Here is a 25,461-nt window from a genome sequence, read left to right on the forward strand (position 1 = left end):
TAACATTAAATATAGTAAGGTGAATATGATCAATATACAAATGACTACCGGTACTCAATGGAGGAAAGACCACATGTTTTTGGAGTCTCTGCGGAGGAAACAGCATATAGAGCACCAGGCAAAGATGGGAGGGGTGCCATATCAGTGAAAGAGAGTTAAGGTGCAGGAATATGGGGTGTGACTATGACCTGTATTAAGAGAACAGGGGTCTAGATAGAGCTGAACAGGGAAAGCAGCAAACCCTGTCTTCACAGAGCATCATTTAAAAATAGTACAGCACAACCATTTCCTAACCATCCTAATAGTTTACATTTAATATAAACTGTGGTTTTCCTCTAGGAATCTCTTTTTAAAGATTCAGCCACTGAATGGACAAACACTAGTCATTTGGGAAGATACCTATGTGATGATGTCAGACACCATCTAGGATTCTTACTGGTATGTTTTTCTTCCTACATCACTTTCAATACACTAAGTTATTGTCAGCCAAAACATTGTATCTTAACGGAACACTGTATTACAACCTAAACAGCATACCTCACTTTTCATTAATTTACACCTATAGTAGGCTATAATTTGTTATGGAATTGCAATTTCAAAATAATGTTTTATCAACAATTATTATCACATTATATACACTGAAAATTTCTAATACCATCTAAATTTCATGACAAAAGTACTTTTTCGCTAGAGGAATGCATTCCATTGTTTACATGAAGATTTTGAGAATAAAATTTCATGTAATACAAAGGGACACACACATGCATTGTTATATCAAGATTCATTTCCTATAATGAATAATTGTGATCTATGAACTATATTCCTAGCTATTAAAAACCTTTGTGAAGACTTCTCTTAATAAATATAAGTGAAGAATTGAATGCTTTCCAGAGATCAAAGTATAGTTTTTATGCAGAGATCAAAGTATAATTTGTATGTATTACAAAGAAGTAAGGAATAAACAGCTAAAGTTTCTATCATGATATGAAATACACTAGCTTATCCTGCCTCCATCTTTTGATGGTAATGGGGTTTGAACTCAGGGCTTTGTGCTTGCTAGTCAGACACTCTACTGTTGAGCCTTGCCTCCCTGATAAGAGCTTGCTCCTTACATTACGTATCTGGACAGTCATCTTCTTAGTTTTAGCTTACTGTTGCAGTTGGGATGGTAGGTGTGTGCCACCATGCCCACCCATTTCCACTGTGATAGAATCTCAGACTGCTCTGTCTGTCTGGCCTTAAACTGCAATCTCATAAATATGTAACTTAAGAAGGTGCTTTAAATTTTGCTTTTGTTTCAGTATATTAGTGCTTCCCATACTCTCAGCTCTCCTACTCTTCTTCTTCTTCCATCCTTCTCCCCCCCCCTCCCCTCCCCCTCCCCCTCCTCCTCCTTCTCTTGGTACTGGGGATTGAACCCAGGATGTTGCACTTGCTAGGCAAGTGCTTTGTCACTGAGCTACATCCCAGCCCCCGACTTTTCTTTATAAGAGAACAATTTTGAGTCACTTGAAATTAGGCACATGGGGAAAAATATAGTAGGCCAATATAGCCAATAGATGCTATTCTTTTGGCAGTGATTTTAATGTCAGAATTGTTTTCTAAATGACAAAGCATATTTTTTAAATAGTCTTTTCATTCTTACCCTGATCTAGTGTCATAAGAAGTATATAGTGATCATTATAAAAGAAACAAAAGTAAAATGGTTTTCATCTAGTAGAAAAAATGCCCCCAGGAACATTATAGTGCTGGGAAGTAAGTCCATTGAATTTTGTTGGATGAAAAAACATGTCCGATCTGAAAGAACATAACATTTCCAAAATATCAATTCCTTCAGGAGTAACTGAAATTTGTAATCAAAGAGAAGGTATTTTCCCTGTTGTTAACCAAAATTAAAATAAGACACTTTATCAACTTTGTTTCTAGTCTTTCCATTGTTTTTCCTTTCTTTCTTTCTTTCTTTTTTTTTTTCTGCCAGTCCTGGGGCTTGAACTCAGTCCAGGCACTGTTCCCGAGCTTTTTTGCCCAGGGCTAGCAATCTATCAGAGCCACAGCTCTACTTGTGGCTTTTTGGTGGTTTATTACAGAAAAGTATCTCACACTGACTTTCCTGCCCAGGGTGGCTTCAAACTGCAATCCTCAGATCTCTGCCCCTTCAGTAACTAGCATAAGAAGTGTGAATCTTCAGGGCCTGACTGAACCCTTCTTCTTTTAAAATTAATCATCTCAAACAGTAAAGCTTACTAGCTCAGCTATTTCTTGAAAGGATGAAAAAACTGCATGAGTTCCACTTTGAGAAGATATCATCCGTCTTTAGGATCCCTCGTGTCTTAGATCCTATTTGCCTCTCCTATTGTTTCTAACCTTCTACTTGTTTTATTCTTCAGAAAAACTGAACTTCCTGAAGCTGCCTGAATGTATCATGCAATTTCCCACTGCCATGCCTTTCCCTATGCCATCTCTCTGCATGGAAGGTCCCAACACTTGTCCTTTCTCACCAGCCCTTCTAGGACACAGATGCCACAGTCCTCTAAATTTTCACAAAGCCTTCAACTTACTTACTACCAAGTTTCTCATAATGAGATGTAATTAGGAAAAAAAAAAATGCCTCTTGTTCTTTCTTGATCTTGACAGTAAACTATGGTCAAGTTCTATTCCCTCACTTGAAGTCTGACATCTAATGCAATCATAGTATTTGTTTAATTATCTAAGCCTTAGCCATGTTATTGTAAGTATTTTAAAGTCTGCTGATAAGGAAGCCAGAATGCCTTTATTTCAAGATATATCTGCACTCCTAAAGACGGTTCAAACATGTAAAATGAATTCTCAGACTTCACCTTGATAAAATAAGCAATCTAATAACTGGATTAGATTTATAATAGCTACATTAATTTCTTTAACAGTGACAAAAATTGCAATTTCTAATGCTTACCAAGACAAAAAAAGCACATTTCATAGAGCCATAGCAATTACATTAAAAAATCTATAACAATCTGTATTCAAAACACTAAGAAAACTAATACTTACTTATTTTTGGTCAGTCATTAGCTTGGAATCTGGCTTACTTCTCACAGGCCTTTCCAAAAAACATAATACTAATGGTTCGAAAGTCTTTTGAAAAGGTTACTGAACCAACTGCTAACACAGCTGGCCTGAGGTTCTCACCCCCTCACAGCCCCAATCACATGAACCCCACACAAAGCAAGAAGGGGAAGAGAAATAAAAGAAATGTAGCACCCCAGGCGACGCCTGCTGTCACCAGAGAAGCGCCTGCGTAGTAACCGTCACTCTGCAACGCAAAATATTGACACACTCAAGATTATTTTTAACCTGTAGGTTATTTCCTCAACTTGTCAACTTAAAGAAAAAAAAATCAGATGTCTCTATTTTGTCTGAAACAACCCAACAGGTTAGAAATACTAGAAACAAATCAAATACTTAGCACATTAGCTGAAAACTCTTGGAAAGCAAGCAAGGGATGTGGCAGAGTGCTTCAAGTAACCTAGATTGGCCATGCACCAGCCCCACGTCTCCCCACCTCAGGCAGCTGGCTGCTAGCATTATCTAGACAGGCCTCCAAACTGGGGGTCTCAGCTCTGATTTGCAGCACTTCTTCTGTTGTGTGGCTGTTGGTGGAATCTTGAGATTGAAGAAGCAAGTCAGGATGCTCTGGCGTCAGTTCATCAACAGCAGAGTCGTTGTTTAGCTGGAAGGAGAAATGGCGGGATGAGAGGTTTGTTGTTTATGAGCTAGTGACAGTCACAAGAGTCACATGTAACCTCCCACAGCATGAAATATTCTAGGAACTTCTGGAATTTCCTAGTTACCCTTCCTCCCATCCAATCTATATGGGATGGAATGAGTGCTGTAACCTGCATTCATTCATGCAGGTTCAGATTAACTTGGCTAAATAAACGAAGTAGAAGAACTCTGTGTAACTTATGTTAACTTTACATAGCAGTTCACACTTTTGTGGGTGTTTCAGTCAGTTTCAAAATGTATGAAGGCAGGAACTCTCTGCATCAGGGAGAATTCACAAGAGTGAATCTTCAGGAAGTGTGGGCTGTTTGCTTATGCAAGGAAAAAATCAACACCAGTTTCAAAAAGATTTAAAAAAAATTTACAAAACCAAAATAAAATTGTCATAGTGGAAAAAACTACTGTTGGGTTTGTTTTCTTTGAAAACTAGTAGTTATTAATTTAAAAAGAAAGTATTATACATTTTCTTTTTAAGCAGGGTTATAGTTTAATCCAGGTCAATATACAATATGAAAAACAGTAAGTTTAGGATTTAGACTACATAGAGGCAAAAATTCATTTTTTCCTCTGAGGAAGAAGCAAACTTAAGTTTTCTCTTTATCTTAAAACTATGTGAAAAGAGTTGGACTTTTAACATAGACAATTCAGCTTGATACTCTCATGAGTATGGATCATTATGAAGCACCTACTATGGGCCAGCAGCTTCATTCCTCATAAATTCCACTAGGTGGATACTCCCAGGGGTCCCGTTTTATTTAAAAGAGAGGTTAGGCAACGTCACCACAGTTTGAGTCATGCCAGCCTTGGTCTATGGCCACAGTGGCACAGAGGCAAAGCCACAGTGCGAGCTATGGCTGGCTTCTAGGAACTGACTGGTTCTCATTCTGTCCCTCGCTGTGGCCAGGAACTCAACCATTCCTTTGGCATGAAAACAGCTCCTTGAGGACAAGCCTAGGAACCATGGATAGGAGCATGGCCACTTGAGGCAGAACTGGTTCAAATCTACTATCTTTGTTCCTGGAACATATCACCTACCCTGCTGAATGACCACAACCCTGCTTACCTGGGGAAGAGACCTGTGGGAACTAATAATTGCAACATCTGGGACAGAGCCTGGCACACTCACTCAGCACGTGGTAACCACTGCTGTTTTCGGCAGCAGGTTATCTATCACTTAACAAGCAGGGAGGTTGCATTTCAAAGACATGTTGGGGCAACAAGATGTCAAGACAGAGAAGACAGGAAGAGGCCCACCACAAATGTGCCATTTCACTAAAGCCAGCTCAGCGCAGCATGGCTATCCAGCACCTGACCTGCAGAGTGTGGTGTGGTGAGCTCGTGGGTCTGCGCTGGGGGAGATAGGCTCACTTTAGCATGAATAAGGCCATCATTGATGAGCTAACACACCCCAGTCGGGCTGTTTCCTTAATGTGCCCTTCAAGTGCCAACCCTGCTACAGCTGCAAGTAGTTTTTTTTTTTTTGTGTGTGTATGTGTGTGCCCATACTGGGGTTTGAACTCAAGGTCTGGGCACTGTCTCTGAGCTGTTTTGCTCAAAGCTAGTACTCTACCACTTGAACAATAGATCCACTTCTGGCTTTTGGGAAGTTAATTGGAAATAAGAGTCTTAGAGAGATCGGGCTGGCTTCGAACTGCAGACCTCAGAGCGCACTCCTGATTAGCTAGGATTCTATGTGTGAGCCCCAGATGCCTGACTCACTGTCCCTCTCCCTCTCTCAGCAGTACTACGGTCTGAGCTCAGGGCCTTGTACTTGCTAGGCGCTCTGTCACTTGAGGCTTTCTTTCACTCTCACATTTCTCAATGAAAGATGACATGATGACTCTTGCAGCCTTTCTCATTTCTTCTTTAAATCTGTCATCTAGCCCCTGGGATGTGAGCCAGAATTTCCGCCTATTTCATGCAATCTTGAAAGGGACCAAAGCTCTGCTTGGTCTTTGCATACCAGACTAATTAGGAAAGAAAAGCAGAGATGGACTAAGGGGTAGTCTTACCATACTGAAACCAAAAATATGTACAGTTCAAGATGAGGTCCCTAAAAATTGCCCAGAACAGCTTACCATGATGAGAAAAGAAGCTAATGGGTGCACATAGGAACCTTTTAACTTTAGTTCTGTCATGACCTGTATTTTGCCCGTAACGAAATGAAAGACAGAGCCCAGGCCCCGGTAATGACCAGGTTGGAAGGGAGGAGGGCGGGTGCATACCATTTGTGTGCGGGAGAGGATCTGGCTGGCTGTGAGGGCTGCGTCCTCCTCAGAAGACTCATCGGTGTCCTCCTGGTTTGTCAGCGTCAGGCTGGGGGTGCTGCTGGAGCACTGGTACTCCTGGAGGGACGGTGTGTCCCCTTTGTCGATGCTGTCCAGTGAGCGCCGCCTGACTCCCCAGTTGAAATTGTCCATGCTTTCACCCTGGGAAAGCAAGACAGGACTTCTAAGACCTCAAAGGTATGTTTATAAATGTTATAACTAACACACCAGGAGAACATATACTGAGATGAAAAAAAATACTGAATACAAAATCATCAAAAGCAGAGTTTCAATCAGCCCTTCAATTTCTTTCAATGTTTAAATCATCATTAAATGTTTACATTTAGCGATAATTACTTGGTTGATAGCCTGTTTTTTGCTAAGTAATTTTCTTAACATTCTCTTTGTATTACTGTGGGAATCTACTATGTCTACACTCTAGGTCATTTCTACTCTAACAATGAGCACGAATGAAAGCACAGGAGGACAAACACACCACAGATGACAATGACAACAATCACAACACCAGGCTGCAACTTACCTGCAGCTCCTGGTTAGCAAAAAGGAAAACACACAGAATTAGAAAGAACGAAGACAAACACTCAAATATACACTACATTGTCTTGGGAAAACTGATTTCTAAAACTCAAAAAGACTGATTCAAGCTCTGGAGTAAGCTTTGAACATGTGACTCAAGCTACTTTTTAATGCAAAATATATTGTGAAATAGTCAGAGACAGACACTTAAAACAACATTTCTATGATACACTTTAGCAACACAAACTTATCCTTAAAATTTACATGGATTTAATACTTGGTACAATGCAGAAAACTGACTTAAATACTCACATTCAGTTGACAACATATAAGGTCACAATTATTTTAATCTGTACAACTGTCCTGGTTAAATGCAATGGTCATTTTTTATTATTAAAATTAAGATTACAGCTATCAAAATAGAAACTTCTGCAATTTCAAAAGGTAAGAAGAAATGTGACAAAATTTCATCCCAGTTATAGATTTATATTATGTTTCTGTTAGTCTAATGTGATTGCCTTTTTGTAAGGATATAATTCTCCCCAACTTTTCTTAGACTTTGATATGACAAACTATATGAGTTAGTTAGCAAAACAGAACTTATTTCTACCTCTTTACCCAGAAAGGAATTATTCAGAATAGAAATTTTCCTTTTTTAAAAACAACAACAACAAATGGGATATTTAATTCAAACAGAATTTTATAGAAGACGCGGCTGAGTATGGTGCCTAGTGGCCCTGTCCAGGTGACCCCAAGGTCTTTCTGAGATTCAAGGAATCTCAGAAGCCCCTGGGGCTCTGTAAAACCACTAGACTTGGGAAACTACCCTTCTAGAAAACATCATTCCAAATAATATTATGTACCGTTATCGCACAATGTTAACAACAGCCTTCAAAATATATGGAGAATGAATATAATCTATACGTTTCAAAGTTTGGGGGTATTTTAGTTTCATCAGTGACAAAGTTTGTTTTTAAACAATCAAAATATTTCCTATAATAGGACTATATCCAGATTTTAGAAAATACTTATCAATGGTTAGGCTTAATTATGAGGTCTAAATGAGAATCTCTACATCTCTTCCCTAGTTACTATGACTTGAATTAAATATAGAACTACAGCATATTCAATCCATTCTGAATAAGGTTCTACTAAAAGCTGCGTTTATTACTAATGATATTTTAAAGTATTTTAAAAATGAACATGAAAACATTTCCAATGTTCCTTAAAGATAAGCAAACAAAACAAAGAAACAAAACCAAAAGAACTACCATATTATCATAAAAATGTCAGGAAGCTGTCTTTATTTTATTTTTTTAAAAAAGGGTACTGAGGATTGAACTGAAGATTTTCATATCCTAGGCAAGTGTTCTAATATTTGAGCTAGCTGTCTAGGAGTTTGTTTTTGGAAATTTAAATTCTGAGGCCCCCCCCCCCCAAAAAAAAGGCTGAAGAATTTAGATGTAATTTTTAAAATAAGTGAGTGTGAAATTACTTTTAGAGGGTGGTGACCAACCTTTTTTGAAAAAAAAAAAGAATGGAGAATATTCACAAAGTAGCATATAGTAAGGATGTTTACTCTTGAAACTATGTGTGTGTTCATGTGTATGTGGGGGGGGAAGAGAACGAACAGAGAATGCCTATATGGACCATGACTTGAAATAAAAACTGTTTTGTGGCCACTGCCCCACAAAAGAATGGTTTCCTAATAGCCTAAGACAATAGGGCAATTTTATCATATTTGCTACAACAGTCATTTCAGAAGTTGGCATATGTTTCAACTTGAGCCAATTAGATATAGCAAGAAGTCTGCTAATCACATTCCTGGAAGTGACACTGACTTCCTCCAAACACCACTGTGGGAAGGGAAGACCACACACAACAGTGACAGCCATCTGGCTACTGACCTGTACAGAGGGCAACCAGAGACCTTACTGAGTTATACTAAACACATGCTTGAACTTTGGACTAACTCAGTCTTAGAGACTAATACATTTTTCGTATTTGAATTTTCATTTAGAAAATATCTAAAATCACCTAGAGGTCAGTATCATCTAGACTAGATTGGCTTAAAAGAGTCTTTTGGTATAAAGAAAAAAAAACAACACAAAGAACTAGGAGAGTCAGTAACCTCAAGAAAAAAAGTAAGATCTCAGGAGGCTGAGATCTGAGGATCTGGGTTCAAAGCCGGCCAGGAAGGAAAGTTATGAATCTTTTTTTTTTTTTTTTTTTAAAGTTGTGACTCTTATATCCAATTAAACACCAGAAAACTAAAGTGGCGCTGTGGCTCAAGTGGTAGAGTGCTCATCTTGAGCTGAAGAGCTTAGGGACAGCACGTAGGCCCCTAGTTCAAGCCCCACAACTGACCAAAAAACAAAAAACAAAAAAAAAAAACTTGGGAATGTCTAAGGGAAAACCACAGTCATCTGCTGGTGAGATGGTTCTAGATAGCCAAACCTTTTTTGGCAATCGATTTAATGACAAATGCCGTATTTGTTAAAATTAAGTTTAATGCGGTATCTTTATGATTTTCCTGCAAATTAATCTGTATACTCATGCCAAACATTTAAATCTAAGCATAAATAATTATGAGGCCAGGTGCTATTGGTAATCCTAATTAGGAGATACAGATCAGAAGGACTAGGGTTCAAGGCCAACCTAGACAAAAAGTTGCAAGAGTCCTTCCCAACTAATAACTGTCACCTCAGTGACACAGGAGGCGGAGATTGGAAAGATGGAGGCTAATCTAAGCAAAAAAGCTTATGAGACATGATCTCAACAGAAACAGCTGGATGTGGTGATGCGGGTCTGTCATCCTAGCCATGGTGGGAAGTGTAAACAGAAGGACCAGAGTTCAGGCCCATTCAGCAAAAAGTAAGACTCTATTTGAAAAATAATGAACACAAAGACTGAGGTGTGGTTTGCCAGGAAAGAGTGCCTACACCTAGCAAGGTTGATGGACTGAGTTCAAATCCCAATGCCATTGAAAACCCTCCCCCCAAATTACAGCATGCCAGTGATCCCTCTTGTTAAAAAAAAAGATAGGTAAGAGGATTGAGGTTGAGGATAGCCCGAACAAAAGCTAGTAGGACGCACAGTGACATACTCCTGTAGTCACAGCTACATGGGAGGCAGATGGAGAAGAAGCACAGTTCCAGGCTAGTTAGACAAAAGCACGAGAACTAAAAGCAAAAGGCCTGGGTGAGTGGCCAAGCAAGCGTGAAGCCCTGAGTTCAATCTCCAGGACTGTTCCCCACAAAAGCGAAGACAAAGAAAAAGAATCCAGCTTCTACAAATATGAAAGGGCTGGATGCATGGCTCAAATGGTAGAGCACCAAGCTGAACAAGCAAGCCCAGTAAATTTGAGGCCTGAGTTCAAACTCTAGTATTTAAAAAAGAAAAAGAAAAAGATATAGCCCATATACTTACCTCTGCATCTTCCAGTTCAACATCTAAAAAGTCAAAATCCTTAAAGACGCCAAACTGTTGTTCACTGTTATTGTCCTCCAGGGCCACCTCTTCCTCCTGCATGGCATCTTCAGTGGTAGAAATCAGGCTGGGCTGCTGGTCACCGGCCTCTAAGTCCTCATTAGAGGAAAATATAACCTGGTGCCCGGAAAAAAAAAAAAAACCCCATCAGCTTTGTCACTGTGTCTGGTGCCATCAACCCCAAAAGTCCCCGTGACCTCACCTTTCTGTGGATCCTAAACTCACATTCATTCCATCTCTTGTCTAACTAGTGGAAAACCTACTTTGTCAGCATAGTTGCCAGGTATTACAAATAAATCTTTTCCCCCCACTCTTTTTATTTTTTGCCAGTCATGGGACTTGAACTCTGGGCCTGAATGCTGTCCTTCAGCTCTTCAGCTCAAGGCTAGCGCTCTACCACTTGAACCACTGGGCCACTTCTGGCTTTTTCTGCTTATGTGGTGCTGAGGAACCGAACCCAGGGCCTCAGGCATGCAGGGCAAGCACTCTACCACTGAGCCACCTTCCCAGCCCTCCCCCCACTCTTGATACCATATAGGTTAAGTTAGAAAAGGCAAGCAAGGTCATTTCTTTATGAGCCAACACAATCTTTACAGTTTCCTTAGCATTAATGATGACTCACTGATGGGTTCTTTGGGAGGCCAGATTCTGGGCCACAAAGAGAAAGCACATTCATTAGCTTTTCTCTTGTTCTTCTCTAAAAAGGAAAAAAAAATGCCAAATGTTAGTGTTAAAGAAAAAATCTCGTTTTTATACATATGAAAATTGATTCTTCTATTCCACAAATGGTCAGTCTTCCTATCCTCTGTGTACCTGTGATAACTGTGGCCTTTTCCAACTGACAGGAACCAAGGCATTGGAGTTGGAGCCAGAGGAAGTAGAGGAGGTGCTTCTCGTGACAGCAATCACCTTGGGTTTGCCATTCCTCCCAGCCGCACTGTGCTGGTCGCCATACTTATTACCGATGATGGGAGTCTACACAAAAGCAAAATGCCAGCATTTCATTCAAGAAGTATAATATCACACATACCAGTAAGGGTTAGTAGTAGATCTACAATGATGCTCTCTACAAATATCCAAAAAATATAAGATAAGCAGAGAGAGATAGCTGTTACAAAAATCAAAGATCAAGGTATCAGTTTTCATCAAGAGGCTTTATTGGAATGAATGAATCACTCTCTATATGAGATTATCTAATAGTTTATTTTTTTTTCTAATCCAATTCAGGGCCTTAAGCATGCTAAGAAAATAAGCTATCACTGATCTATATCCCTATTATCTATTATAAACAGAATCTGATTGATGCCTATAATCCTAGATATTAAGAGGCTGAGATCAGGAGGCTCAGTTTTGAGGCCAGCCTGGGCAAAAAGTTCATGAGACTCCATCTCAACTAATAGAAAAGCTGAGTGTGGTATTTTGCACCTGTCATCCTAGATTTGTAGACAGGTAAATGGAAACATGATGCCTGGTCTAGGTTGGCCATAACAAAAAAGCAAGTATGTATTTGAAAAATGATGAAAGCAAAAAGCCTAGAGGTATGGTTCAAGTGGTAGAGCATCTATCAGGCAATTGCAGGTTCTGAGTTCAAACCCTAATACTGCATAAATATATACATACAAGAAAAAAACAAACAAACAGAGTCTCAAAGTGGAGGTATGGTCTGAGTGGTAGATCAAAAAAGCAAAGCACAAGCATGAGAGCCTGTCCCTGAGCTTGATTGCTCAGCACTCTACCACTTGAGCCACAGCTCCACTTCTGGCTTTTTGGTGGTTACCTAGAGGTAAGAGTCTTGCAGGTAGACTTTCCTGTCCAGGCTAGCTTCAAACCATGATCCTCAGATCTCAGTCTCCTGAGTCATCAAGCTATATTTTGACATTTGTTGCATGGAAAAACCACCTAAATCCTTACCATGTTTTACTGACTCCTGCCTTCCAAAGAGGCCTTCTCTTAGACCCTCTGTGTAATGACACTGGGATGTTTACAGAGCTGATTGTAATTTGTTTACGTGTGTGTCTCCCTAACAACATGTGTCCCCCTGGGTCCCATGTGATCTCCTCTGTACCTCCAGTAGATCTCCAGTGCCTATGCACTGCAGGGATTACGAAACTTGAAGAAATATTAAAATTACATATATAAAAGTTTTGGGAACTGGCTTCAAATGAAAGAATGAAGCAGTATGATCAGTGTCTGATTCAAGAGAAACAGAACAGGCATGCTTCTCTATCATTTTCCCACACTACAATTTCATCTTGAAAACATTCAGATATCATTCCCTAAAAAACACATTATCAATAAACATATTTTCCATCTAAAACACAACCAAAAATGTTTTGGATAAATTAAGATTAAACTGCATTAAAATTTGTTAATCTATATAATCTTATTAATCAATATAAAAGGAAAATTCCAGTCTTTTATTTCCTTAACCCTCCTATACTACTTGATCAAAATTTCTTTCCTGAAAAATTCTTCCTTTGGTTTTCAAAACATGATTTTGATGACACCTTCAGACTAGTAACAATGGGCTCAGGTTCTGAAGAAGAAGAAAAAAGAGAGGGGTAGGGTAGGGACAGATTCTCAGCGAGGGTCAAAATTCTTACCCTTTTTCTTTTACCACTTGAGCCATATCCCCAACCCTTTTTGCTTTTGCTATAATGTTATGTTAGGGTATAAGGTTTATGCTCAGGCCAGCAAACAATAGACCATGATCCTCTTATCTATGTTTCCCACATCACTGGAATGATAGGCATGTTATCATATCTGGCTTGTATTACTTGAGATGGGATCTTGTAATTTTTCTTTTTTTTTCCCTGTGTTAGCCTCTAAATGAAATTTTTCTAATTTTTCTTCTTGAGTAGCTAGGACTGTAGGTTTGAGTCATGGCACCAAGGTAAGGTCAATATTCTTTACATGAATTTTATGTTATTACAACAATGTCTGGCTGTAGGTTTCCTTCTGGACTGGGACCCTGCTCTGCCTCTGGCTAGTCCTGAAACATTTGGAATCACAGGCTACATTCTGTCCTAACCCTGATTTCTTTTTATGTCTATGCATGGCTGCAGCTGTCCCCTTATACAACTCCAAAAACATACTTGAGTTTCTATGTGCACTCAAGTTTTCCTCTAAACTTTTCCCCAAATATAATTACCCATTAGGTCACGTCCATTAGTGTTAACACTTTGTCAGCATAGCCAAGACTGAACTTACTGCCTTAGCCTTCCCGGCAAGAATCACCTTTGATTTATGAGGCTCCTTTTTCTTGAACTTAGTTTCTGTTTCCTCCAAAATACCACGTATGCCTGACTAAGTAACTCATCTTTCCATACTTAACTTTCCACTGTGACCTGCTTCCAGAAGCTAGTCTTTTAAAGTACACACTATAACGTTCCATTGCATTAACTTATTTCCTAGGAAGCGTTTATCACAATGTTTCTTGGCCTGTTTTCTCAAGACACTGTTGGTACTGCCCCTCCCACCCTGGTTTTTACAGCAGCTACCATGGTGTAGATGAGCATGATCTCAGCTATTGCTTGTTGAATAAGAATTCCAAAAAATGTACAAATGAAAATTCCTAGTAGAGAATCTGTATCCATTCCTGAACATCTTACCTCAGAGATGTCAAAATGAAAATCTAAGGTTTTCCCAGGCAACTCCTTGGAGACATTATTGAAGATTTTGGTGAAGGATATTTCAGGAGAGCCTATGTCTCCCGCATAAGCCTTTGGGATGTCGTTGGGTACAACAAGGCTTGCAGAGCGTGACACCACTAGTTTTAATATGTTGAGGGCTTCTTTCCAGTAAGGACTCTGGTTTAAAAAATAAACCACATATGTAAGGTATAAATGCATATTTAACTGAGAACAAAATCTTAGGGTAGCCATAGGTCACCAAAATATTATTTCTACAAAAACACCTGTGCAAAGGATTCATTTTCCTTTGAAATCTTTCATAGAAAGTCTGAATATCAAAAGGGGAAAGGAAAGAAAAAAAATAAACACAAGTTATTATTTGTACTGGCAGGTTTATCAGCTACCATAGACCTAAGAAAGTTACCGTATTAGAATACCAGGTTTCTTTCCAATAAATTTTTTATAAATATCAGGAAGTTTATTCTATTTTTTGCTTTGGAGAAGTGCCTAAAATAAAGAACTTACAACTTTTTTCTGTTACCATCTACCTTAAAAAATACAAAGAAAAAACTACTTCTTAAAAAAATTTATAGTACTAAAATCCATCTTCAGCCCTCTTGATATAACTAAAACACAAAATAACAATAAAGGTCTACATAATAGTGTGACATTTTAAAAATACAACTGTAAGCTGAGTGTTAATAGCTCATGCCTATAATCACAGCTACTTAGGAAGCTGGCCATCTAGAGAATAGTGGTTTAAAGTCAGCTGAGATAGAAAAGTGTATGAGACTTCCAAAATAACCAGAAAAAGGTTGGGCTGGAGGTGTGGGTGAAATGGTAGAGAACCAGCAGGAAAAGCAAGTTGGAAAGTTCAAGGCCCTGAGTTCAAAACTCTGTACCACCACACACATGCAAAAAGTATCACTTATAGAATCATCTTTTTTTTTTCCCCCCGTCAGAAATAATTAGAAGATCTGGGACTATGAAATAATAAAACTTCTTCAGGAATATTTTCATAGATTATACTGGAGGGTGGTTTGTATTCTGTGTGAGAGCTAGCAAATATAGTAGTCAATAAGTTGACTTTTTAAAGCTTTAACTACTGAGGACTAAATAAATAGGGGTCACCAAATAAATCTTTTTTATTTTTATTTTTTTGGGTCCGGTTGTGGGGCTTGAACCCTGGGCCTGGGCGCTGTCCCTCAGCTCTTCAGCTCAAGGCTAGCGCTCTACCACTTGAGCCACAGCGCCACTTCCGGTTTTTTTCTTTTTGCTTATGTGGTGCTGAGGAATCGAACCCAGGGCCTCATGCATGCAAGGCAAGCGCTCTACCACTGAGCCATCTTCCTAGCCCACCAAATAAATCTTATATTTACAAATACTTGAACTTTTATTTTTCAAGACAATCTAAAAATAATCTCAACTGCACAACTAAAGAATTGAAAATTTTTTGGGGGAGGAGGAATGTTGCTGGATACTGAACTGAGGGTCTCTCATACACTATACCACTGAGCTACTTTACCAGCTTTCAAAAACATTTTAATACTGTTGTATTACTTTCAACAAACTTATTGCTGGTCAAGTCTTTCTCTTCTTAAATTCTGCTCTAGTGAACGTAAACATAACTAGAGTATTTATCTGGGAAAGCTCATGATGAGTTTTTTCTCTTGGTTGGGACAAGATAGTATACAACTAAAATTCCAGTTACTAGGGGGAGATGGGAGGATCTTGAGCCTCACATTGATAGCCAGGCTAACCGTGAGATAATATCAGAATAAAGTAAAGCAAAAAGAGCTGAAGGGATGGCTCAAGTGGTATAATTTCCCCCCTTGATACATTGCATGTGGACCCCTGATCTGCTTAGCACAAAAGTGAAGTAATCTTGTCACCATTCACACTTAGACCAGCTTTGATTTTCCTGTTTTAAAAATAATCTGGAGGGGCTGGGAAGGTGGCTCAGTAGTAGAGGGCTTGCCTAGCATGCATGAGGCCCTGGGTTTGATTCCTCTGCACCACATGAACAGAAAAGCCCGGAAGTGGCACTGTGGCCCAAGTGGTAGAGCCCTAGCCCTGAGCTGAAGAGCTCAGGCATAGCGCCCAGGCCTACAGTTCAAGTCTCATGACACTCCCCTGGAAAGTTTTTTTTTTTTTTTTTTAAATCAGACATAAAAAGACAACTATAAAATATGGACTTAAAAAAAATGGTTTCTCCTAGCCAAGTGCCCATGGCTCATGGCTGCAATCCTAGCTACTCAGAAGGCTGAGATCTGAGGATCATAGTTCAAAGCCAGACCAGGCAGAGAAGTCCCAGAAACTGGAAGTGGTGCTGTGGCTCAAAGTGGTAGAGCACTAAGCTTGAGTGAAAAAGCTCAGGGACAGCATCTAGGTCCTGAGTTCAAGCCTCATGACTGACACAAACAAAAACAAAAAGAAAAAAATAGCTTCTCCTAAAAGTAATATTTGCCTATCTATCATGTAGAATCTGATTAACAAACACAATGGTACAAAGAAAACAATGAGTCACAATTCCAATTCAGAGATGCTAAATGTGGCCATTTGTGCACATACATTCCATGTAGCTGCTTCTCAAAAATAGAAGATCCCCTTTTACTTTGAAGACATTTCTCATGTAGTATGTATTTCTCAAACATGTGTATGTTTCTTACTCTTGGAAATGTTATAATTGGAGTTGTTATAATTATATATATTGTTTCTTATTGAATCATGCTACACATAAATCTTACAGTCACTCACCTGTACATATTTGCCAATAATCTTTATGATCTCCAGATTAAACTGCTTGGCTGGGGCTGCCGACAAGTCAATGTGACTCAACAGACTGTAGATAATCTGGAGTAATGATTGCTGCATACTGGACAATCCTTTTTCTAGCAACTAAAATGAAAATAGTAAGTAGAAATTAATCAGGTTAAATAAAGAAACTTACTACTTACACTTATGATGTAAACTCTTAGGTTTATGGCTAGCAGACAAACTTAAAAGAGTTTATGGTTAGATGATCAGAGATCTAGAAACAAAGGGAATGAAAGCTAATGTCTATTATTACCACTTTTTCTTGTTTCAGAAAGGAGAACAGGATAATTATTCATCTTAATAATGCTTCATTACCTAACAAATTTAGCAAACTATCACTGGTTGTAGGTTCAAAGAAAAACTACTATTACTAAAAAATAAGAACTTGATTTTTCCTTTTTGGTGCTGGTACCAGAACTCAGGGTCTCACCTGACTTGCATACTCAGAGACATGCTTCCAATCAGCACTGATTAAATTGGAGCTAGAGTTTCTTCCACTTTTCTGTCCCAGTTGGCTCTGAACCATGATCCTCTGGATCTTGGCCTTGTGAGTGGTGAGGATTATAGGCATGAGCTATCAATGCCCAGCTGCTGTTTTGTGTGTTTTTTTTTTTTTTTTAAATTAAAAAGTATAAACAGTAGTACTACCTAACTCAGGATTTCCAGAGCAAAAAATTTAATGACTTGTAACTAGTCTTTGTACTACTTCCAAGGGTTATTAATATAACTCACATAAGTAACATTTGGGGCAAAGCCATTTTTGTCTTTACAGTGTAAAAGAACACTGCCCACATCTGATACACAACAGGCCGTATTGTGCCGGTTTCAATGCCTGGAACCCCATGGTGGACCTTCAGGGAGTGCAGGTTCCACCTCAACAGTGACCTTCATGGCAGCACAACGGGAGGGTAGTTGGAGGCATTCCGATATAAGCTGACTGAAGTGGGTAGGCCCGGTTATATTGGCTCTCATCCTAGAGGTATAGGCATGAGATCAATCTAGCGTTTTATCAAGCTGAGAAAAGGACAGGAAGGCAGCCAGATCATCAGTTTACATGTGTCAACTAGACAAAGGCAAACCCATTAAAACCAACATGTAAAAAATTCACACCAAGCATGATTCATTTTGTCATAGTAAATAACAGCAGCTTGGCTAAGTTAAACAGTAGTCTCTTGTAATTTCTTCCAAGATCCTTTCATGGCTGATTTTTTAAGGTTAATTATCTAAAACAAAGAAAAGGATTACTTTATCATAAGTGGATATTTTTAGTGATAAAGAATTTCTTCTACTTTATGTTTTTCTGTGTAGCTATTTACTTAGTAATTTACGTTGCCAGGCATTAAGCTCAGAGGCCTCCACAAATGAGTATTACCTTTTTATTATGCAGTTCTAAGGGTACTTTCTTTTGTGATTCTGTTTTTTATACCTTTCAAAATCATATTTTCAGTGAGAAAATCTATCATCAAAATAAAAATGTACCCAGCAGAAATGCCTTTGCATATTGCTCTATTAATCTAGAAGGGATTTCAAAATTAAAACTAATCTTGTAGAAAAAAATTACAATTATTCTCTAGGATCAAAATCTACTAAAACACTAAGGTGCCACTCTTAATAATGAAGACATTATTTAGTGTAGTGTCATGTAAAGACAAGTTCTAAGACAAAGCAATGGAAATGAAAAGGAAAATTTCTTGCCTACCTGAAATTAATACTTTTTCTTTTAGAAAAGATGTTAGATGTATGTGTGTGTGTATGTGTGTGTGTGTGTGTGTGTGTGTGTGTGTGTGTGTGTGTGTGTGTGTGCATATGGAGGCATGACCTTTTGCTAGGCTTTTTTGCTCAAGGCTGGCCCTCTACCACTTGAGTCACATCTCCTGTTTCTTTTAGAAAAGATGTGACTGATATTTATTCTCAAAGACAATTTGAAGATTTAATTTTATAATGACACTCCACAAATAAACCTACTTGGAAATTTTGTCTAAGTAGTTAAAAATAAAAACATCTCAGTTTACCTCTGCTAGGTACGTCACAAGGCTGAATGTGGTATCCGAGAAGGAGTCATGCAGGTATCTGCACACGACATTGATCCAGTTAGAACAGTCTCTGGAGTACGTGTGCGTACTGTACAGACTCATCATGTGAGCCAGATTCACAAGCGTGGGACATTTTTCTTCTGCACAAACCTAGAGAACATACACAATTAATTCACTCATAAAAAAAATCAAGATACACATTTAAGCCTGATTTTTATGCCAATGCATTTATTTAATGGAACGAGTGTGTATTCTAAAATTTCAATTCATCTAATAAGTAGAAATGTTAAAGAAAATAGCAAAAAAGACAGCATTCTTAAGAGAACAACAGATGAAATGGAAATAGGATTACTGTATGAAACTCTTCTATGAGTACTAAGAAGGATGGCCTTTTCTAGTCTGACACTATAAAAAAAATCTCTGGTAAAAACCTACCACAGGGCTTTGTAAACCTTAAGTTCATGATCATTTTTGTTGCTGTTTGGTTTAATTCTTCTACATTTCAGTGCATAAGAACCTAAACAGAAGATTCAACTTGGGCTTTCTCAAGCTGCTTTGGCGTAGCTATGTTAGGGAGAAAGTATTTCAGTCTCCAGTCTCCAGGGCCTCACAAAGCAGTCTCAGCAAGCGTAACATATTCAAGCACTTCATCACCTCAAGTTGCTTATCAGGGAAACATCTAAGCTCTGTGAGTTTGCCCAACCTTTTTGGTGCCACTCCATAGCCTAAAGGAATTCTCAAAGTTTGTTTGATACAGTATCATGGAATCTGAATCAACCTATGTTTGGGGAATCCTATTGACTGGATGAAAATGTGTCTTAGCTCCCTCTAGAGGACACCTGAACAATCTAGAACTGCAAAAGGACCCTGATAGTCTTATATCATATAAGTCCATATATCATAAAAGATTAGATTCATCATGTATGTTTTTCATTTTCCTTTATTCTTTGATATGGTTAATGTTTAGTATTTACTCATTTTATATATATTTTAACAACTGCCTAAAGCATTTAGTAAATGAAATTAAGTATTACCTTTAAAACACACACACACACACACACACACACACACACACACACACACACACACACACACACACACACACACACACACCCCTTTCTCATGAATTATAAATGACTATTTGATAAGTTAGAAGATATTTAACAGACTTGGAGACTATCAAGTTATCACTGATAGGTCTAAGATATAAAAGCATGTACAGAAGCTATGAATATAGTACCTGAAAGTTATTCTATAGAATTACTAAAAGCAGCTGGTTTCATGGATTAATCTTTTACTTATGAAACAAATAAGAGGAAAACTATTATTTCCATTTCAATATATGATAATTTACATCCATTTTTAAATCCCCTAATTTTCACAGTATCTTGTTCAAATTCTTAAAAACACGACAAAATTTCTTGAAGAATAAACTCTCATTGAGTTTTTCTTTTTATGTTTCTTGTTCGTTCTTTTTTGTTGTTATTGTTTTTTGAGATGAGTCTTACTATAAAACAAGATTTGTTTGCCCTTAGCTTCTCTTAAGAGCTGGATTGTGGTATGCCACCATACTTACTTGCCCTTACTGAATTCTTACAAACTTATATAACCTTTTTATCCCAAAGAATGATTTATTTCTAAGAAATTATTTTTTTATAAAAGAGAGAATTTCTTGGAAAACATGCTATGCAATCTTATAATAAATGTCTTAAGATTAGGTTAACAAATGTCCCAGAGACTGTTTCATAATAAAGTTTTTCAGCATACTATTTTTGCCATAATGAGAGAACCGTATTAGTCGTTAAGTGTTGTCTCATTTTGAAATTCTGTGCTCTCCATGGGCACAAACAGCAGAACTGGCGATATTTACATAATGAGGAAGCACATAATGGCAGAAAATTACTCTCAACAGCTCTAAGTGGGAGAATAAATTAAGGAATGCATTTAATTCACACCCTGCAGGTTGCTAAAAGCATAGAGAGAACCTTTGTATGCTGCTCAACAGGAAGAAAGCAGACTTCAAAACAATTTATCACAGAAGGCACCATTTGAGTTCTTAAAGACAAACAGCTACCTGGGAAATTTCCCTTGCCCTGATGTGGTCATGGCATCATCATACTCAAGGGCTAGGCCATCCTCATTCAGCTAGCCCAGGCTGCTCAGTGAGGCCAGCTACTCAGCACACTCCACATGGCCTCTTGAGTAACTCTACCTCCTCTACTAGAGTACTTGTGTCATTCAAGTCTCTTAAAATCCCAAATTAAGCCATACATACTTTTTGCTCTTATATTTTCTAACATCTCTTTTAGAAAAAAACATAACCTTGTTTTTTAATGATGTCAGTAGAGAATTAAAATCAAAGTTATTTTAGCAACTTTGTCACTTTTACATTATTAGTGCAAAAAGCCTGTAGAGTTGGCTTTTTTTAGATAATTATTTTCTTGTGTGTTTGTGTGTGTGCCTGTGCCCTAATACTGGGGTATAACTTCAGGCTCTGAGTTCTCACTTGTTTATTTTTTTTTTCCCTTTTTTCTTACTCTAACCATTGAGCCACACTTCCAGTCTTGGGTTTTTTTGGTGGTTAACTGGAGCTAAGAGTTTCTTAGATTTGTCCACCTGGGCTGACTTCAAACCTCAATTCTAAGAACCTCGGCCTCCTAGGTAGCCAGGATTACAGATATGAGCCATTGGTCTTGGCTCAAATAATCATTTTCAAAAGGCAGTATTTTAATATAAAAAAAAAAAATCACACTTGGTGCTGGGAATGTGTCTTAATGGTAGAGTGCTTGCCTAGCATGCATAAAGCACTGGGTTCAATTCCTGAGTACCATAAAAACAGAAAAAGCCAGAAGTGGTGCTGTGGCTCAAGAGGCAGAGTACTAGCCTTGAGCTAAATAAGCTCAGGGACAGTGGTCAGGCCCTGAGTTCAAGCCCCAGGACTGGCAAAAAAGCCAAAACAAACAAAAAACCATACTGTTTTATTCATTTAAAATAAAACCAAGAATAAAACATATTTTTGGCTTATTTTCTCCCACTACAATTTTAAGAAATAAAGTACGTTTCTATTAACTATAGCAACAGCTTCTTAAAAGCACCTGCTTTTAAAATGGTAGTATAAGACCCTCTCCATTTGTAACTCAATGTACTTATTAGCAGAGTTGGGTCACAGGAAGGAGTGTTTTACTTGACTTTGTGTATGTTTGCTTTGTCCATATTCTGAGCTGTTATTTGAATCACAGCTTTTAAGAAAATTGCTTCTATAAAATGCTCTTCCTGAAAAACTTTCTTTTCTTGTTCTCTTTGGTTGAGAATTGCCTGTTTTTTTTTCCCTCCTCCTCTCACTCACTCAAAGCTCACCTTATTTACTCCTGTCCACAGACTATTGAATCTCTGTAATTCCTACTAATACTGTCTATATTTTCAGTTGGAAAAGCTGAGTGACTGACCAAAAAAATTTTTTTTTCTTTTGTCAATCATAGGGCTTGAACTCTGGGCCTGGGTGCTGTCCCTAGTCTCACAGACTTCCTGCCTGGGCTGGCTTTGAACCATGATAATCAGTTCTCAGCCTCCTGAGTAGCTAGGATTACAGGGATGAACCATTGGCACCCAGCTGACCAAAAATGTTAAGAAGGAAAGCTATTTAAGAATTCCTTATTGTTCTTTATTTTTGTTTCTTCTCTTTCCCCCTACTCCGCCCTCAAACTCATATTCATTTTGCCTCCCAAGTGCTAAGATTATAGGTCATGAACCATAACACTTTGAGGGGAGTCTTTATTGTTCTTAAGATAGGAAATCATTAAAAAAGACAAAACATCAAAATCATATTCTTCTAAAACTTAAGATCTAAAGAGGAAAAAGGAATGAAGAAAGCAGAGAAGAATGTTGAAAGCAAAAAAGACAAACACTATGGGAGAACTTTCAGAATCTCAAATACATTATGCCCTGTTCTTTGTGGTCTTTCACATGTCAATCCTTCAACCTCCAAACCCACACATGGCCTCTTATCAGGAGATCTTACTTTGTTAGTCCTATTCTGTCTTGGATACGTTCCAGAGGAAGATAGGACTTCCTCTACGCATACATGTATGTGCTGCTAAAAAGTTCTTCACTATCACTGAGAAAGTATCACACTTGATGGTAACTGCCTATCTCCCTGACTGCAGGTCCCACTCTGAGATTCACAGGGTATTTGACTACTTTGCTTAGTATTGTATTACCAGCTTTAACCCAGTGCTGGGTCAATATCTGATAGTGAGAAACTGACAGAGAGATAGAGAGGAGAGAAAAAGAGCAGAAAATGACTCAGACTCAAGAGGAGGGTTACACTAATTAATAACTTTATTCACTATTACTTGAATAGTTGTAACTTACATTATAGGTAATTCTTATATGCACAAAGAGAACGAACATTTAAATGTCAATTTCCCATATGACAAAACAGTAAGATTTCTATGAGGCTCCCTAGAAGAAACTTAAGAGCAATTTCCTTATAGTATTATTTGTAGCATAGGACTTGCTTACCTTTGCTATCCGGCTAGCTGTTTCTCTGCAAAACTGAGTTGGGCTGTCAAAATGCTGGATTAAATGAGGCAATAAGCAAAGGATGTTAAGAGGAAAGCCTATCAAAAAACAAACAAACAACCAATTTTATTGCATACCATTTAAAAAGTTTAAGGTACTTTACTTATTTAATTTTATTTCATTTTTGGTGGTGTTAGAGCCTTGGCTAGGTAGGCATACTTTCACTGGAGTCAGTCCCCCAGCCCAAGGTGTTTGCAGCAACAGTTTACTTTTCCTTTCCTGGGATACTTGATCTTTTACATCCTTTAGATAACTTAAGCTATGTAATGAATTAAAAACACATGGCAGAAAGCAGATTTCAAAACAAATATGACTTCATACTTCAATTACATTAAAATGCCATTATATTAACGTTGCTACAATTATATTAACATCACCTGACAACTGGGAAGGATCCACCAATGTGTGTTTGGAGACAGAAATAAGTTTACTGAGGAGGTGTACGGTCATTTCTTGAGTAGATACTGAGGTAAAACCTTTAAGGAAGAGCTGTTGAAGGCCTGGAAAATTATTCCACTTCAATTTGTTTTGTACATTTTCAATCTTCTCTCGACTCTCCGATTTATCCAAAGGCAAGTGGATAAGCAGTTTGTTGAGAAGTCTGAGAGCCAGGAGGTATTCATATTCATAGTCTGATTCTAATAAAGATGCTGCTATCCAAAAGATGGTGGCCATCAAGTTGGTAGGCTCAGTAGTGGACTGCACGTCATATGTGCCTTTCTCCCGCAGAGAGGAAAGGCTTCTAGTCCTAGCTAAGCTATTGCTATGGTTTATCCGTCCATCCATTATATCCAGTGTGTTACTGCGCCGCCGGTCACCTTTTCGGTCACCAATTAAACTTAATCTCAGAGAGTTACTTCTTGTATTACTGTTGGATCCCAAATAACTGCTACTATTAATGGGACTTGTGCTTAGATTGAGTTGTCCAGTGCTTTTCCTGTTAGCTGCATACTTGTTTCCCATTATAGGATCACGGTATGAGGTTCTTTGGAAGGGAAGAAAAGAAACAATGAATGCATGTCTAAATCATTTCTTTTTACATTAACTTTATACCCTTGAAAACTAAAGACAGTAACTATAACCAGGAAAATTCTGTTTTAGTATAACTGACTTTCTTTCCTCAATTTTTAGTTCTGCCTCCAGAGAAAATGTACAACAAAGAGTACCATTTATACTGTGGGCATTGCTTTTGAGGTAGGATGAGATTTGAATTGCTGAGAAAATACTGCTACAGTAATCACTTACTGTCAGCTCTGGGATTTAGGAATGAAGCATGTCCAGAACAGGCCTTGTTGGCTTATCATCTTCAAGCTGGACAGTCCTGGTGTGCCTGTTTCTTTACATGGCACATTGTCTCCAAGAAAACCAAACTCAAAACTCTAACTCTGATTTCTCCTTCTTCGAATCATATCCAGCCATTACTGAGAAAAACAATACTCACTGAAGGCCTTCTAAATGCACCAGGAGTGTGTATTCAAAAAGCAGGGAAATTAAGTCAAGACTATTGAAGGTGCCAGACAAGACATATGTATAGATTTATACTGTTAATGACAATTATTTGAATATTAAGGCAACACTGAGAATTCCCTTGAGGGAGTTAGAAATGTTTAGCTCGAAGGCCATACTTGAGCTGAACCTTGAAAGGCAGAGAACACAGGAGGAAAGGTTGCTTCAGAGGGAGTGTGTCCTAGGAAGTCACTTGGGTAGCACAGAGACTCAGTGTGGCAGCAATGGGGCTTGTAGACGGAGCCCAATAGTAGAGAGTAAGGACATGGACACCGGAAGCGCTGCACTGGCACCGTGAGCTCCAGGACAATCCAAGCCCTCTCTGTCTCAAGCCTGTGTCCCACTCTACTCAGCCATCTCATTTTTGGGGTACTCTCACTGCTGGTGTTGGATTAACACAATGTTATATGCATTTTGATACTGGTATCCCATATTCAATAGACTCCTTGGTTGAAGGTCTTACTGAGAAAGGGCAGAAAGAAGATCATAATGTTTCATGGTCTCCGCCAAAGTATCAATTGCAGATTCCAAGGTGAGAAGCAGCTCAATTACAAATCCCTGGGGAAAGAAGGACAGGTCTTAATTATGCTTGAAAAAAATTTGCAACGGACTTCCTGATGAGATTTTAAATTGAACCAACTTGACATTAATATCACAAAATAAACTCCTGAGTAACATAATTTTGCTGACTGATAAAAACTCATCAAACTAATGGCATAAATTGCTTAAAATGACTCTATAATTTACCTGAAATTTCTCAGGTGACAAGTCTAAGAGCCTTCTTTGTTCTTTTATTAGAAGTTGTAAGCTGAGTTTAGCAGCAAGTGTTAAAAATATCAC

General features: G+C 38.3%; 1 protein-coding gene across 1 annotated transcript in view; it reads right to left on the minus strand.

The window, feature by feature from the left end:
* Fryl (FRY like transcription coactivator) overlaps positions 1–25,461 on the minus strand; it is a 165,922-nt gene that overhangs the window by 17,888 nt on the left and 122,573 nt on the right. Inside the window, exons 44-54 of the mRNA XM_042677986.1 lie at positions 25,085–25,179; positions 23,493–24,100; positions 23,056–23,153; positions 18,514–18,684; positions 16,442–16,582; positions 13,664–13,861; positions 10,866–11,027; positions 10,675–10,749; positions 9,993–10,169; positions 5,985–6,188; positions 3,539–3,706 (exon numbers count right to left, since the gene is read on the minus strand). Coding sequence (XP_042533920.1) covers positions 3,539–3,706; positions 5,985–6,188; positions 9,993–10,169; positions 10,675–10,749; positions 10,866–11,027; positions 13,664–13,861; positions 16,442–16,582; positions 18,514–18,684; positions 23,056–23,153; positions 23,493–24,100; positions 25,085–25,179 — 2,097 coding nt within the window. The remainder of the gene's footprint in view (positions 1–3,538; positions 3,707–5,984; positions 6,189–9,992; positions 10,170–10,674; positions 10,750–10,865; positions 11,028–13,663; positions 13,862–16,441; positions 16,583–18,513; positions 18,685–23,055; positions 23,154–23,492; positions 24,101–25,084; positions 25,180–25,461) is intronic.

This window comes from Dipodomys spectabilis, unplaced genomic scaffold, assembly GCF_019054845.1.
Source record: "Dipodomys spectabilis isolate Male_0828 unplaced genomic scaffold, ASM1905484v1 ptg000043l, whole genome shotgun sequence".
NCBI lineage: Eukaryota > Metazoa > Chordata > Mammalia > Rodentia > Heteromyidae > Dipodomys > Dipodomys spectabilis.